The following is a 15,085-nucleotide window of genomic DNA, read 5'->3' on the forward strand; positions in this document are numbered from 1 at the left end:
TACAAGTTTCTGAAGGCACAGAACCATTAAATCAATCTTAATCATTTCCTCCTCATATAAACAGAGGGAAATACACTCCATCAGCTGTGGAAATAAACACAACTACCAGGATTTGAACGTGGCTGTTATTACCAAGCAGCTGTAGCTGATATGCCTTCATCACAGCACAAATGTTCTTGGAAGCCCATAACTTGTTTCCATCCTTTCCAAAACAACACTTGTCTGAACCCAAAGGAGTTGAGAAAAACACCATGAAATCAGGTTTTCTAACTGATTTTTTTAATAAACTATAGAAGAACAAGGTAACATTTCAACCAAAGTCATGACAACTGCATGCTTAAAAGCAGATACATAACATGTCTGGATATTTCTGTTCTCTTTAGGAAAAAAATAAGATAGAAAAACTGAACACAATGCATAGATTTCTACACATATTCAAATAATAGACTAAAGCAAGCAGAAACACAACAGGAAAAAAATGTCTTGACAGTAATTCCAGATTTATGAAATTTTGAAAAGGAAATTTCAGTTCTAAGAATCTTTATGCTGGAACAAATGACTTTTTTTATACAGCATGAAAATAAATTTTGTCAATTGAGGCACTAGAAACAAACTTACACAGTAGCTCAAATGCATCTAATTTCTGAACTGAAAAATCTACAGCCCATGGTATACCAAAAATTAAGAATTTAAAAGGTTGCATTAGACTTGCACTTGCACATTGACACAGTGAAATTAGTGGAAAACTACTGTTTTTCCTGTTAGAATAAAATCAGGTTCTGATTGCTGTTTCCAAACAGTTATCTTCCTAGCTTTTTCTCATTGTCCTCGCTTGCCTCATGTCTTTTCATCAGGGAAAAAAAACAAAAAAATTGAGAGGTTTCTGTGCCACCCCATTCAGCAATGTTTCTGAAGAAATGCAAAGCACCTGTCTTTGTGCAGTGGTTTCACCTACGGTGCTGGATTCCCTTACTCCACCATGTTCCCCACATCACTGAGCTTCTACAGATTAACCAATTTGTTTAGAATTTGGTACTCAATAAGTTCTATAAGGGGTGCTAATTTCTACCTTTTGATCCACATTTTTTACGGGGGTTAGCGAGTATTAAAGACAAGGAGTCTTCACACGGTAATCGGGATGATCACACAGCAAGAGGAACTTGAGACAGAAAGAAAGGAGCTCATATGAATACAAATGCTGCTTTCTTTATGAGGAAGAATATTCATGATCCAGTGAGGTTTCCACACAGATGCTACAATAACTGGCACCTCTAAACACCCTACACTAAAATATACCTCGATATCTTAATCAGGCACTTTAATAGAAAAACAAAGGAGTAACTTTTTGTAACACAGGTACTGTTATAGTTATTCTGTAAGGCCAGAACATCTTCTATCAAGCATTCAGAAAATTAACTGTCCCACAGAACTAACTCTTATCAAGGGCTAAATGAAAGGAGAGTCCCTCATTAGACAAGCCTGTTAGAAAAAGAAAAGGCTGAAAAATGGTTAGCAAATATTTGGTAGAAGCCATTAACCCCAAACTTAGATTCTTCAGTATCTTATGTAAAATGCAGTGCAAGGTTACTTATCCCTTGAGATGATGGATCCAAAAGTAAACATTCAATATGCGTTAATTCACAAGATTTTCGTTTCCCCCCACCCCCCAAAAAAAAGTTTTCCACTGATAACAAGCTCCCTGAGGGAATACATCTATTTTTTCAGGGGAAAAAAAGCAATTATTTAAAAAGCAAACTGCAAAGCTCCAGCAATCAACAGTTGCCCTATTTTGAGCCGTAACACATTTTCCACCACCATTTCTTTGGAAAACACAAGTTAGAACAACGACTCACTGGTCCTGTAAGAGGACCCTGACTTCCATTCTTTTATACAGTATCCTGCAGGTGACAGTAACCATTCTTACAAAATGGTAATAAATGTATTTCAGTCCAGTACACTTCAAAGTTATAGGAAAACTCTTACCTGTAAGACTTCATCTACCAACACTTAAAGGGTTAATTATAGATTCTGTCACAAAAATACAGAATCATGGAAAAGAGGTGAAAATTCACTTGTAAGGCTAAACCCTTGAGAACTTCTTTGTTATGAAAGTCAAGGGACAAATGAAACAATCTACAGACACACATAACACATTTTTATGGTAATGAGAATGCCAAGTGTTTAAACCGTTCTTAAGTAATTTATTTCTTTTTACTGATGATTTACAAGGCCTTGATTATTAGACAAAATAGCATATTTTAACTAAACTAAAAAAAATACAAACCAATAGAGTATAGAAGGAAATGCTATATGGTTCTGTAGAATATATCACACCCAGTGCACACACTGCTTTGTTTTTCTCATCTGATCCTATTTGTTACTTAGAGGACTTTTGCAAACAAATATTTTGGTCTAACCAAAATGTACTGTACTGTTTCAGACCACTGAATTAGGCTCGCATTTTGTCATTAGTCTATGGTCTAAACCACTGCAGCAGATCTTTCAAAGAGTTTAGTGTCATAAAAACTGATCTAGACATTTTGGAGCAGTTAACAAGAGACAGGAGTTATAGCTGCATACAGTTCAGTATGGTACACTAACGGAAGCTAGAAGTTTTAGTACACTTATTGCCAATTTCTCCCAAATTTTAATAAGCAGAGCTTCTTTGCAGAGACATTATTGCTGATAATAAGGCTGTTGAGGAAAAGGGTATCCAGGTTGTTGAGGTGGTGGATATGGTGGCTGTCCTGGAGTCTGATACACAGGTGAGGGTGCATATGGCAGATTATACTGCCCATACATGTATGGATTATAGCCCATTGGCATTGGCATCTGGCAATACCTGTGTGAGGGAAAAAAAACAGCATACCTGAGTTGAAAAACACTGAGGATGGTAATTTGCAAAAACAACTCATTGATACAAACACACACGCAGTCTGCACAAATGCTTTCCTCTCATTTTGCTTTGAGTGCAGCAGGGAATGTGGTAACCTTCAAGGAGCGAACATGAAAACTATTACAGTGTGTGGAAAAGAAATCAGACAGAAGGTGGAGTAAAGGCAACTTGCTGGAACTAGAACGAATCTAAATTAATTTTCAATTGTTTAATAATATCGTGCATATTTCAACATTTGCTGAGCCTGCTACCAAAGGAGAGCACAGCTGCCTTCAATTCCTTGTGATGACACCAGGAAGATGGAAAAAAAGTATCAGAAGAAAGCACTACTCAACTGGAATTTTCTCTGTATTTTTCAGTATTTTAGTATCATACTAAAGACTTGGAGATAACCACCACCAAATGATTATACAAGTGTTGGCAATAATCAACAAACCACGATTAAGGAAATGCAGCCCTATTTTCCTTCTCCTTTAAAGAAGATGAACTGTAAACACTTAAAATGTATACTCTCACAAAAGGTAGAAGCAAATGATTCCTACAAGAGTTACATGATTAAAACTAACAAAAAATGAAACAAACCCAACCCAAACAAACAAAAAAAAACCCCACCAACCAAAAAACTAACGCACCAAAAAACTAACAAACAAAATAACGCCTTCCCTCAAACAGCAAACAAACCTTCAACTTTAACAATAACTAATGTTAAAATGTTACACACAAGAAAAAGTGCTTTTAAGTAACAGGATAACAAAAAATCTGCTTAAGTGTTCCTGCAACTTACCCTGGGTAACCGGGATAAGTTGGGTAAGGTGGTCCCTGTGCCTGTGAAGGTGCAGTGCTTGCTGCAGGTGCACTGGCTCCTGGAGTAGGAGCTGGAGCAGCAGCAGGAGCTGCAGCTGTTCCAGAGGGTGCTAATGCAGAGGGGGAACTGCTTGCTGCAGAAATCACTGGTGGTGGTGGCCGTGCTGGTGGCTGTGGTTTAGTCCCCTAACAAGAGAAAGTTAATTAAACTGGAGCTCATTTATCGAAGTCTTGGAATCAAAGGCTGTGGTTATATGATTAATTAATTTTTATTTTCATTTTAAACAGGCATTCTACATTTCATCTATACAGATAATGCAAAGCATCTAAATGGCAGTAAGCTTTTCATTTCAAATCTAGAAGTGATGAATATGAATAGTACATAAGACACCTCTCTTCAAAGCCTTAAGATTTTGCCCTCTATCACTTTCACACATTTCCAACCACACCAGTATACTAAGGAGTGATGCACACAAATTACAGATCAGTTTAGAGTTCTCAAGAACAGACCCAGTATTTTCAACCCCCTAATTGTGCAGCATGTATTTACCACCATGGTTCTTGGGGCTGGAGTGGGAGCGGGCGATGCTGCTGGCTTGCTTCCTGCTGCTGGCGTGGTCTGATACGTGGGCAGCGGGATGGAGGGAGCGCTGGGCTCCCTAGCAATGCTTTGCTGCAAATCTCTATTAAAAACAAAAGAGCAAACAGGCAGCTTAGTTTAAGAATGGTTTGTTATACACTGCAGCCAGTTAAGCTAAAAAGATGCAGTAGAGTAAGTCTAATATTTAAAGCATGATCACTGAGCTAGCTCAAACTAATGTGGAGTCCAAATCACTTCCACGGAAACCATCCTCTAGCCAACTCTCTGATTAACTGTCACATTTATTTTCTAAACTCAGTACTGGGTATAGATCACAACACATCCAAAACAGTAAAAGAGCACAGCAAGACTCAGCAGAATGTTCTATCAACACTAACCCTACAGCCTTAACAGTGAACATAAACACAGCAGAGATGTGAGATACTCAGCCCTCTGCCTTAGTTAGGCAGCCTAACAGCTTCCAAACTACATGAATGTAGGAAGCCAAATAAAGGCAGAAGGGGCTGTAATTTGGACTTTGTTTACAAGCACAGAGCCCAAATGAAAAATAACAATTCTACAAAGGATCAAGTTTGGAAAGGTAAAAATTGAGGGTTGAGCAACCCATTTTTAAGATGGCAAGTACACAGAACAACTGCATTTTCACCAACCAAAATTTTAGTAACAAGCTCTCTTATAAAAGGCTACATGCTTTGCTAAGGAACACTAATTAAATGGCAAACCTTTTCAGTTATGCTTTCTTTTTAAGAGAAGAGCCTAAAAATCACATCTGAAACATACTACACTAGGTCTGATCTCATATAGGGGACAATGACATCAAACACTCTTCCTCACATGAAGGACAAATGTGCTTCTCTCCCCAGCATTGTAGGCAATCCACATATCTAAGCAATGATAAAGTATGGGACTAGAGCAGACCTGAAAAGCAGAAATAGAATACCAATGCTTTTCCCCCCCTCACACTGAAGACATGGAAGCAAATCTCATGATGAAGCATCTAATTTCTCAAACTAAACTGACAGCAGAAGCAGGGTGTGGAAATCAGAAGTTCCTCAAAGGAAAGAATAAAATAACTAACAAATGCATGCCAAAAAGACTAGAGAGTGAAATTATAACATGAAATAGATTTGTGTTGAACTGCACATAGGAACAATAGAGCAGACTTCAAAGTAGATTTTTTCCATTTATTTCTCCTATCACTTTCCTAGGAGAAATGAGAGTAGGACTAGGATTAAAGTAAAGAAGTGATAGGAAGAATAGGTGTGCTAAGTCTTTCTCATTTCATCATAATAAACATGTCCCCAAAGACAAATTTCTCATAAATACTTGAATATTTCTGCAATACTTAAACAAAACGTTGAAATCTTACTTGAGCAGTTCATCTCTTTCAGTCTTGCGAGCAAAGATAATGTCACTGCACTTGTTCTGGAATTTCAGCAGGATTTCTGTCAGCTCATTGTAAAACTAGTAAAGAAAAATAAAACCACAATATGCTCAATCAATACTTTCAGACTCCATGCTGGCATACTTCTACATACTGATCCAGCTATTTGTACTGTACTATTACAGTGCCCAGAACCTGTCACTCCAGTAAGGTTTGCTATTACATTCTATTTACTTTTCAAAACCAAAATTTGTCAGCTGCTGCTGCCCATCACTGTAATAATATAGAATTTTGTGTGTGTGTAAATATAAAAATAGTTTGGGATAACTTAAAAAACAAACTAAAACAAAAGCAAAACTAGATCATTTCTGGTGATGAACTATTTATTTTTGTAAAGGATAATTGTTCATTTTTAATTTTATTGCTCTCAGTTCCATGCATTTCATTTGTATAGATATCTCAAAGATTGGGTTCTTTCTGTCTAATGAGCTATCAATAAACCTGCAAAAAATACTTAGTACAGAAGCCGTAAGACAGACACCCAGATCAAAAAAAGCAAGCTAAATACAGCTCTCATTATTTCTCATGTATGCAGTAACAACATTTAAAACACCAATTTTATAAGGTGATTAAATACCATGGGAGAACAGATGAAAGAATTTCTCAGATAAAATAGCTCATCTGGGTGCTTCAGCATCATTTACTCAGCTGTAATTAACAACTTATCCTATTGCTCAGAAAAGCTTACTTTCCAGATAGGAACAAAGAAGCATTTCACAGTTCTTGAAACAATCAAAATTCAAGCAACTCACTGTCCTCGCTTCAGCAGTAAAATCCTCAAAAATGCACTTGTCATCTACCATGTCTCCAAAGTTTGTTATGATTTTTGAATCACATCTCATTGTATACATAAAATAGTCCTTTCAATCCCTTAAGCATTACCATACCTTTGTGCCTTCTTTTAAATTGGCTACAAGTTCCACAAAGTTGTCATTTGCTACAGCTAAGTTCTTCAAGACTTCTTCTCTTAAATTAGATTCATTGTTTGATTGTTTCATCTTTGAAAAATCCTGATGCGCATTCTTAAAAGAAGAGAATAAACCGTGTAAATAATGCAAGATAGTTCCATGTAAGATTCTGTATGTTTTGTTTTCTTTTTCCTTCCGGTCATTGCTTCTGGTTTCCCCAATACCTGCTTCTCCTCATCTCCCATCCACACTGGACTTCCATACTTGCTACCTGCCAAGTGCAGTGACCATTATAATGTATATTTCACAACTGTACATATGTTAACCCACTGGCAGTAGGCAGCACCACTTAATTACCTGCTCTGTTGTGAGCTTGCCTTTAATAATTCTCAAGCTCATCCTGCAGACTGTCTTTCCAAGGCTACACTAATTAGGCTCTCTCCTGTACCAACTTCCCTTGATATTCATAAAATCATACTGGAAGTCAGTATTTTTAAGAAGCATTACTTCACATTAGGTTGACATTGGCAAACTATTAAAAGGACAGGGAAGAGGAAAACTTACAGAAGGATCGAATATTTACATCTCATTTCTTTCAGGAAAATAAACAAGCAAACTTAAAAAGACTGTTTCAACTGCTAGAAGCCAACTAACTTGAACTCCAGGACATTCAAACATTAAAGTAATACCCACCAGGATTTTTTAACTATGTTGTGATAAATAATATCCAAATATAAAATCCTTGCTAAATATGATGTTTATGGTCGTTTTAAAAAAAATATTCCCCTACTGGAAAAAGTGTCCATCACTACTCAAGCTGTCATTATCTTCTCTCCAAGCACTAAGACCTCCTCTTTTGCCAGATGTTTCAGGTACCCATCTCTGATAAATTAAGACTGAATTTATAAATAAACTTTGAGAAATGCTGTTAAGTTTTACTTCAAAGAGCTCTGCACATACTGGAAGTCAAGCATATATTGTAAAGAGCAATTAGGAATAAATCAAGCTCTACTTCAGAGATCAAAAATGTCTTCTAATAGACATTAAGGACACATCTCCTGTTATCCCAGGAAGAATTAAAATGGAGTGAGGGGAAAAAACAAAAACCAAAAAAACATTTTAACACACCACTTAAGCTTCCTTCAAGGACAAAACCATGTGCAGAATTGGGCTAAGACAAGGTCCAATAGAATTGACACTGGAGCTGTAGGGAGACCCTGCTAAACCTTCCCATTTCTTTCTAGTGAACACAAAGACATCTCTATTTTTCAGTGCTGAGGCATAAAGGAGTATCTACTGACATACAACAGAATAAAAAGCAAAACAGACTAGAAAGCAAAGTGAGACTAGACAGGTAGAAGGATCATTGCTCTTAGTTTAGGAGAAAAGAAAACATGCAAAGTGTTATACCTGAATGTTTTTGAGCAGTTCTTCCTGCTTTTTTAGGGACTCCTGCACTTTCTGTGTGTAACTTCCATAAATTCTGTCCAACTCAGTCACAGAGATAGCCTCCTCATTTATAGCACCATCCTGTGCAAGTGCAGTCAGGAATTTGCTTGTCATGTCAAAATTCACAGATTTCAGGTCATTTTCCAGTTGTTCTCTCTCTTTCTTAACTTCATCCAGACTGGCCAGCAAAGTTCTTAAGACATTAACAACCTAGACAATATAAATGTATAAATGTCCTAAGTTAGCAAGTTTAGAGCAACTATTGGGGAATATATATATATATACGTATATATATGTATATATATGTATATATATATATATACATATATATATATATATATATATATATGTATATATATATATGAGCAACTATAACCTACTAATAGCGTGTTTCCATCTTGCACTCCTCACTGATGCTGGCAGTATTTCTGCATGAGTATTTGTTTATGATTGTCTTTAAAGGTGAGAAAGCAGGACAAAATATGACCAAACAAAAGATCTTCAAGCATTTCTCAATCTATATTCTCTTCTACAGGTTTGCTTTTGCTGAATTACAGCAAAATGTTTGGGTTTTTTTAAGTTGATCAGATACCTTCCAATAGGATATTCTAAGACAGCAGCAAAAAACACACATAAAATCATTACTATGAGAAAAATAGTAATATTGCTGTAGATGAGCCATTAACTTCTTGGAAAGCAATTGGTGTAAGTGCCTACTATTTAAAATAAACTTTAAAATACTGAGCCACGTCTTATGTTGTCCCTGAGCAATACATCCCACTTCTCTACACAACAAAAATATTCATTACTCCTTTTATAATAGTCAATCAGTCCTGCTGTCCACGGTGATTGACTTTGCTCACATTAAATGTACCAAATTATGCTCAAGAAGATTTTAAACATGAAGACAAGTGTTAGTTACCTCACCTATCAACAGAGACAGAAACAAATTAAATTACCAATTCAAGCAAGTTCACTTTGTTAGACAAATAGCATTTCTATTCAAAATAGAGACAGACTTCACTGCTTTACCTCATTTCCCTGTAGTGTTTTGGCTGGGTTGGCAGAAGGTATGGCTGCGTTGAGCTCTGCCTCTGGCTTACACAGAAGTGCAATCGTATCCCGGTGGGTCTGATAGCGCTCCTTCACCTGCCCATCTGCTTGCACAGCTTTATTCAAAATATTATGGTAATTGGCTCCCTCTGGGGGCAGGAGGAAAAAAAAAGAGTTTATATCATTTCAAAATTTGCTCCATCCAATCTTGCACCTGAGCAGTTTTTGTGCTTTTCAGCAAGCCATCATACATTTTTATAAAACTGCACAATATGTAAGACTTTTATATAAACTTAACCTTCCAAATTATGTTTTAAAAAGTGCATAAACTAGGCACCTGTAACAATTCTCCCATGAAGCATACAAAGGTATATGAATAAATACTGCTTTGAGCTACTCTACCGATTTAAACCTCTGTAACTTCACAAGACCAAGTCAGTGGTATCAGTCCCTTGTTAACTTCCAAAGACAACACATATTAGGTACACAGAAAGCATGATATAGTGGTGGTTTTAAATAGTTTGACCTAACTGCTGGGGAAAAAATAAAAAAACCCCATCAAATTAAAGAGACAACACATGGATGGAAAAAAAAATATGTTGACAAAGTAAAATACGTTGACGTATTGAAGAGGCAATTGAAACTAGATCCTTAGGAGGGCAGACAATTTTCATTTCACTTGCTTTCTGAAACTTTAGCATGCACATGTATGAAGCAAAGTGACTCAGAGTCCCCAGACAGTGCAAAGAAGAGCTGCTTTATTGCAAAAACTAAGCCTTTTTAAGCAGTTAGCCAGTTATCAGTTTATATACTTTTAAGGCACAACAAGCCCAAGTCAATCAGCCCCATACACCATGATGTGGACATGTGGCAATCATGCAGCACATCTCTCATGTCTCTCTACCCCTATTCCAGCTGAGTCACCCTCCCAGAGTTCCCCTCTACTTAGCCTAAGTAGCCTGAGCCATGATTTACAAGGGCAACAAGACCCTTATTTCATAAGACTTTACCTATATGCAACATGCACATACACACCAGAAGTGCAAAAGCACATCAAATTCCCTGCTGTCACATCCTCTTTCAGCTCCAAGTAACACTGCAGATTGCAATCAAAATATTTTGGCATAACCTGCCTCAAACTGATATTTGTGTACTTATAGATAATATCAGAGCACTGAAACCTACTTTAATTCACACTCTGCACATCTTTAGAACCCAAAGCATGAAACATGGACTTTACCTGCCCTCAGAGGCTTATAGAGTTCATTGGATGGTGTTCTCTGCCAGCGTTCTTTGAATTTTGCTCGCAGGTCATTGTCTGTAGCTTCTTCTTCATCTAATAATCTCAGAGACTGCAAGAGTAAAATGTTACATGCATTATGAGCTGTTTTAAACACAAAATAGCTTCAAAATATGTAGCTAGTGTAGAAAACAAAAACTGCCTATACATTCTTTTAAAATATAATTTGACAAATAAAAAACAGGCATGAAAGGGACAAATCACTGCTATTTCTTTAGAATCCTCTTTAGAACTCCACCAACTTTTTTAAAAAGAAAATATTTGTAAGGAAACATCCACATGTGACAGCATAGTTTTTGTATGAGCTAAACACTTAAATAGCATACTTTGAAAGTGTTATTAAAGTTACAAGCATTTGAATAATTATGCACTTTTTCTACTGTGATTTAAAGCATTCGGTGGAGATGTATTTTAAGAATGCTTTAGTGTAGTGGGTTTTGGGCTTACTTCATCTAGAATTTCTTTGTTCCTTTGCAGCAGCTCGGGCAGATCTTTGATCAGCTGATCAACAGTCTGAATTCCCCCCTGCTCAATCACAGACTTAGACTTGTTCAAAATAGACTGAGGAACAGTATCGCCAGACACGTCTTCAATAGCAGCAGGAAGATTGAGGGAAGCCAACACACTGAAAATGTAAATGTATTAAATAAACAACTTTTAATCTGAAAATAACACTGCCATCTAAACAAATAAACAATCACACAGTCAATTACAATGGAAATGGAGTGCAATGTATGCCTGGGCTGAAATTTCAAACATACATCTCACTAAAAATACATTTCAAAGCTCTTAAAAAGCTAAAGAAATCCTAGCCTTTTAGCACTTACAAAACATAGCAAACATTTTAGGCAATGACTGGTAGACAAAAGAAACAACTGCTTTAAGTTACATTGATATCTCTCAGATTGGTACAACTTTTTCATAATTATTTATTTTAAAGAACTTTTTTTTTTTAATGACCACTGGAATATGAAAATCCTTCTAGATTAATGGTACTGGTTCTGACCAAGTATTGGACTCCTAAAAAATAGGGGAAGATGGCAGAAAAATAAATACTACTTGTTTTTAATGAGCTTTCAGATTTAACACGTACAGAAAAATAGTTCTAAATCCCCCTGTTATGGTTTAAATTTGCCAGCCTAGCATACATTAACAAAAAAACACTGCTATAATCTGGATATCTGCAGACTACAAGGCACCCAGGGCTCACAAGCCTCACTTGAGAAACTTAACAAGAAGCCATATTTACCCATTTGCCAGATTTGTGGCTTCTCTCATCTGGGCTATTGACCTGTTTACCAGGTCTGCCTTCCTCTGGTTATAAACACTCACAGACTGTTGCACTTGCAATGGAACCATCTTCTCAAACAGGTCTGCAATTAGAGTAGTATAAATTACACAAGCAGCATTATGAAACTAAAAGCACAAACACCTTAACAGCTTTTTTGTACATATTGTACTACAGAGACTGACCTAAACAGTTTAAGATACTTTTCACCTATTCCCCAAGATGTCTTAAAAACAAAAATCTATTTTTAAAGGCCTTTATATTTCAGTTTTTAAGGCTGAATTGAGTTCGAGATAATTTAAAGACAATATATTTACACCAATTGTAGGGTTACCAATTAGATTTGCCTTAAGGCTTCATTTCTAATTTTGTTTCATTAAAGGAAAAACATGAGAAAGTTAAGAGAAATTTTTCACAACTCATCTGTAGAACTGAAATTTTTCAACTTTATAGGAGACCAGCAACAAGGTTAGTTAACTTGGTACTGTCGCCTACAAAACTTTTCCTTCTAAAATTAAAAAGACTGGTTTAATATAGAAAATACAACTGCTGAGAAAATCTTATAAAGATCTTTAAGAGGATTGTACATTTCAGGTAAGAATTTTCAACCTGTGCTTTATTACACTTATCATCAAGAAAAACAACAACAGCCTGGAGAAGAAAAACAGCAGTTTCAAAAACACAGCGGTACCCTTAACAGAATGCAAAAAGTAAATGTTTATTTTTGCATGGTACAAATGAACTTTGTTGATCAAGTGTTTCACAAGGTAACAATTACCCTGTGCACTCCACACACTTTGCTTACCAGTGAATTTCTGACTGAGTGGAACAACAACTGGAGTAGACTTCACAAGACTGGCTTTTCCAATGGGCTCCAAATCTTTCAGGTCAGGAACCCGGTCATGGTAAATGAAGTCATTGTCTTTCTTGGCAGCTGCGAGTGCACGGTTGATTTTGTCAACCAGATCTTTAACGTTTATGTATTCATCGTAGCGAGATGCCACCGTTTTCACCAAATCTGCTGCATGCTAAAATAAAATAAATACAGTTAAAATAATAAATTTTCTTTCTCCCTTTCATATTAAGAAAACAGATGAGCATACAAAAAAGAAGTTTCAAGCTCCATCCTGCATGAAGTTGACAAACGCATAACAGCAACTTTCAAGATGTCAACACAATCACCTCATGTCTGTCAAATTTCTTGCATATCAGAAGATACACAGTGCACATGGATCTTCACTAGTAGCATTTCATATAATCATTTTCCAAAAATAAATTTCCACGGACTTAAAGGAAGTAGCTCATTTTAGCATTTTTTTCTCCACTGTATTTAAAACAGGAGATGAGCTTATTTATTACAACATCTGAGTCCCTCTAGAAAAAATATATGGGGAAAAAAACTATAACGACTAAAAAGAGAACTGTTTGTACAATTTTTTAAAATTACTCGGATTTAAAGCAGGATATCAGCAAAAGAACTAGGTATAGATCAGAAGAATTTTAACCTTTGGGGGATTTTTAATAACATTACATAGGAAAATTTATCAACAAATCTGTCATATTAGCTGTACTTAGATATAAAGCTTATGCAAACACTAAGATAAAGTGTTAACATGTCAAGCAGAATCATATTGCCCAAAAATCACTAAAACCCATCTTTACAAAATTTAGAGAGGTGACTTTTATCTTTGCAGCTGATAATAATTCAATTCATGTGATAAGCATGCTCAACAATTTGTGAATACATTTCATTCTTAGTTATTTGGATTTCAGAACTCCAACCCAGCTTTCCAGGATTAAAAGTTTTTCCATATTTTTCTGAGAAGAAAGTTACTCACCTGTAACCTCCCAATTTCTTCACCAAATTTCTTCTGTTGTTTTGCCAGGATAGATTGATGATATTCTGCATTGGCCTGCATAATGCAGTGCTTTGCAGCCAGAACAGGAAACACCTCCTGGAAATAAAAATACTGACCAGGGGAAAGTCCAACCACAATAACCACCACAGACAACATGGGATGCAGGAAGAAAAAGGAAGAAGAAAAGGAAATTAGATTCACCCAATTAATGGTTTAGATAGGTTAAAACATTAGAGGTAAATGTCAGAGATATGTGGCTTTGCATGGATTGAATTTTTTTTTTAATCTGCTGTTGCAAAATTCTTGGTGTTCATGATTTTAAATGAACTATGATTTAAATCCAAGCCATGAAGTCACAACATTTACTTCAAAGATAAGAAATGCATGCATGTAGTAGAAAGGACAGTTGCAAGAACACATCCAAATACCCCCAGACAAAGCCAAGACAGTGTTCTTAAGAAATGGAGGTGGGTGGAAAGATAGGTCTTCTAGGGGTTTTTTGGTTTGATTGGTTTTTTAATTAAACAAAGTAATTACACTTAAAACAGCAGCAGGCCTATCAAGAAAGCAACTACAATTATGAAAGAACAAATAAAGAAGACCAGTAACTACTGACATGGAAAGCAACTTAAAAGTTATTTTTAGACTTTATATAAGTGCACTTATCTTTGCAGGAGTACCAACCAAGACATGAAGAAAACATTACGCTGCAGCGCACAGTACAGACATGGTCTTAGATCAAGGATTTGGCCTTACTGTTTTATTTCTTAAATCAAGCAGCACTGGAAAACCAGAGTGATGTTTTAAAGACCTCAGTATACAAAGACCTGCCTCTTCACAGTTCTGCAAATTTGCTGCTCCCCCAGAGATGAAAAAATACCATTAAAAAAAGGGTAAATTTGGAAGACAAAGCTGTCTCAAAGGCCTTGCCACTGGAGTTCAACACATCCAATGAGCCTTCACGGCACGCTCCTAAACATGGAACTGTTCTCAGAGCTGGTGTTAAGCAGCAAACCCTATGCTCTTGCAAATAACCTCACTTGACAGATTACTTTGCAACTGGAACAAGGAGCAGATCTACAGCTTAGAAAGGAAACAGCAACAAAACATAATGCAATGGCTGTATTATATCTCACTGCCTGTCAAAATCATCACGAACATAACACCTATGTGGGAAACATTCAAGGAACATGAGAAAGATCTTTCTACCTCTTCCAAAACCAACAGCATTCAAATCACCAGTCAAGATTAAATTGGGATGTTTTACAAGTATCAAGATTGCTTTGGGTCAGTGCAAGATAAGGCAGGCAGAAGACACACACCGACTTCCAGTCATGTTTGTCACTAACAGGTCAGGGAACAGTACCTCTGTATTCATGCTGTACTCAACATGAGAGCAAATTTCACATGGAAACACTGAGACTAAAAAGCCAATTAAGTCCAAATAGAAAGTGTTAGTTTGAAAACAGATTTAGTAAGGCAT

The 15,085-nt window shown here is 36.3% G+C and overlaps 1 protein-coding gene across 2 annotated transcripts in view; it reads right to left on the reverse strand.

Moving 5' to 3' along the window:
- Positions 1 to 257: 257 nt before the first annotated feature.
- PDCD6IP (programmed cell death 6 interacting protein) overlaps positions 258 to 15,085 on the reverse strand; it is a 30,519-nt gene continuing 15,691 nt past the window's right edge. The window contains exons 7-18 of one of the 2 annotated variants that reach the window (XM_064704947.1): positions 13,582 to 13,698; positions 12,549 to 12,771; positions 11,705 to 11,828; positions 10,903 to 11,080; positions 10,396 to 10,507; positions 9,135 to 9,304; positions 8,064 to 8,312; positions 6,633 to 6,767; positions 5,671 to 5,765; positions 4,251 to 4,383; positions 3,681 to 3,886; positions 258 to 2,842 (exon numbers count right to left, since the gene is read on the reverse strand). In XM_064704947.1, coding sequence (XP_064561017.1) covers positions 2,677 to 2,842; positions 3,681 to 3,886; positions 4,251 to 4,383; positions 5,671 to 5,765; positions 6,633 to 6,767; positions 8,064 to 8,312; positions 9,135 to 9,304; positions 10,396 to 10,507; positions 10,903 to 11,080; positions 11,705 to 11,828; positions 12,549 to 12,771; positions 13,582 to 13,698 — 1,908 coding nt within the window. In that variant the 3' untranslated portion in view covers positions 258 to 2,676. Of the gene's footprint in view, positions 2,843 to 3,680; positions 3,887 to 4,250; positions 4,384 to 5,670; positions 5,766 to 6,632; positions 6,768 to 8,063; positions 8,313 to 9,134; positions 9,305 to 10,395; positions 10,508 to 10,902; positions 11,081 to 11,704; positions 11,829 to 12,548; positions 12,772 to 13,581; positions 13,714 to 15,085 lie in introns of both variants that reach the window. The other variant, XM_064704945.1, reaches the window with a different exon arrangement.

The sequence above is a fragment of the Zonotrichia leucophrys genome, chromosome 2 (genome assembly GCF_028769735.1).
Source record: "Zonotrichia leucophrys gambelii isolate GWCS_2022_RI chromosome 2, RI_Zleu_2.0, whole genome shotgun sequence".
Taxonomy (NCBI): Eukaryota; Metazoa; Chordata; class Aves; order Passeriformes; family Passerellidae; genus Zonotrichia; species Zonotrichia leucophrys.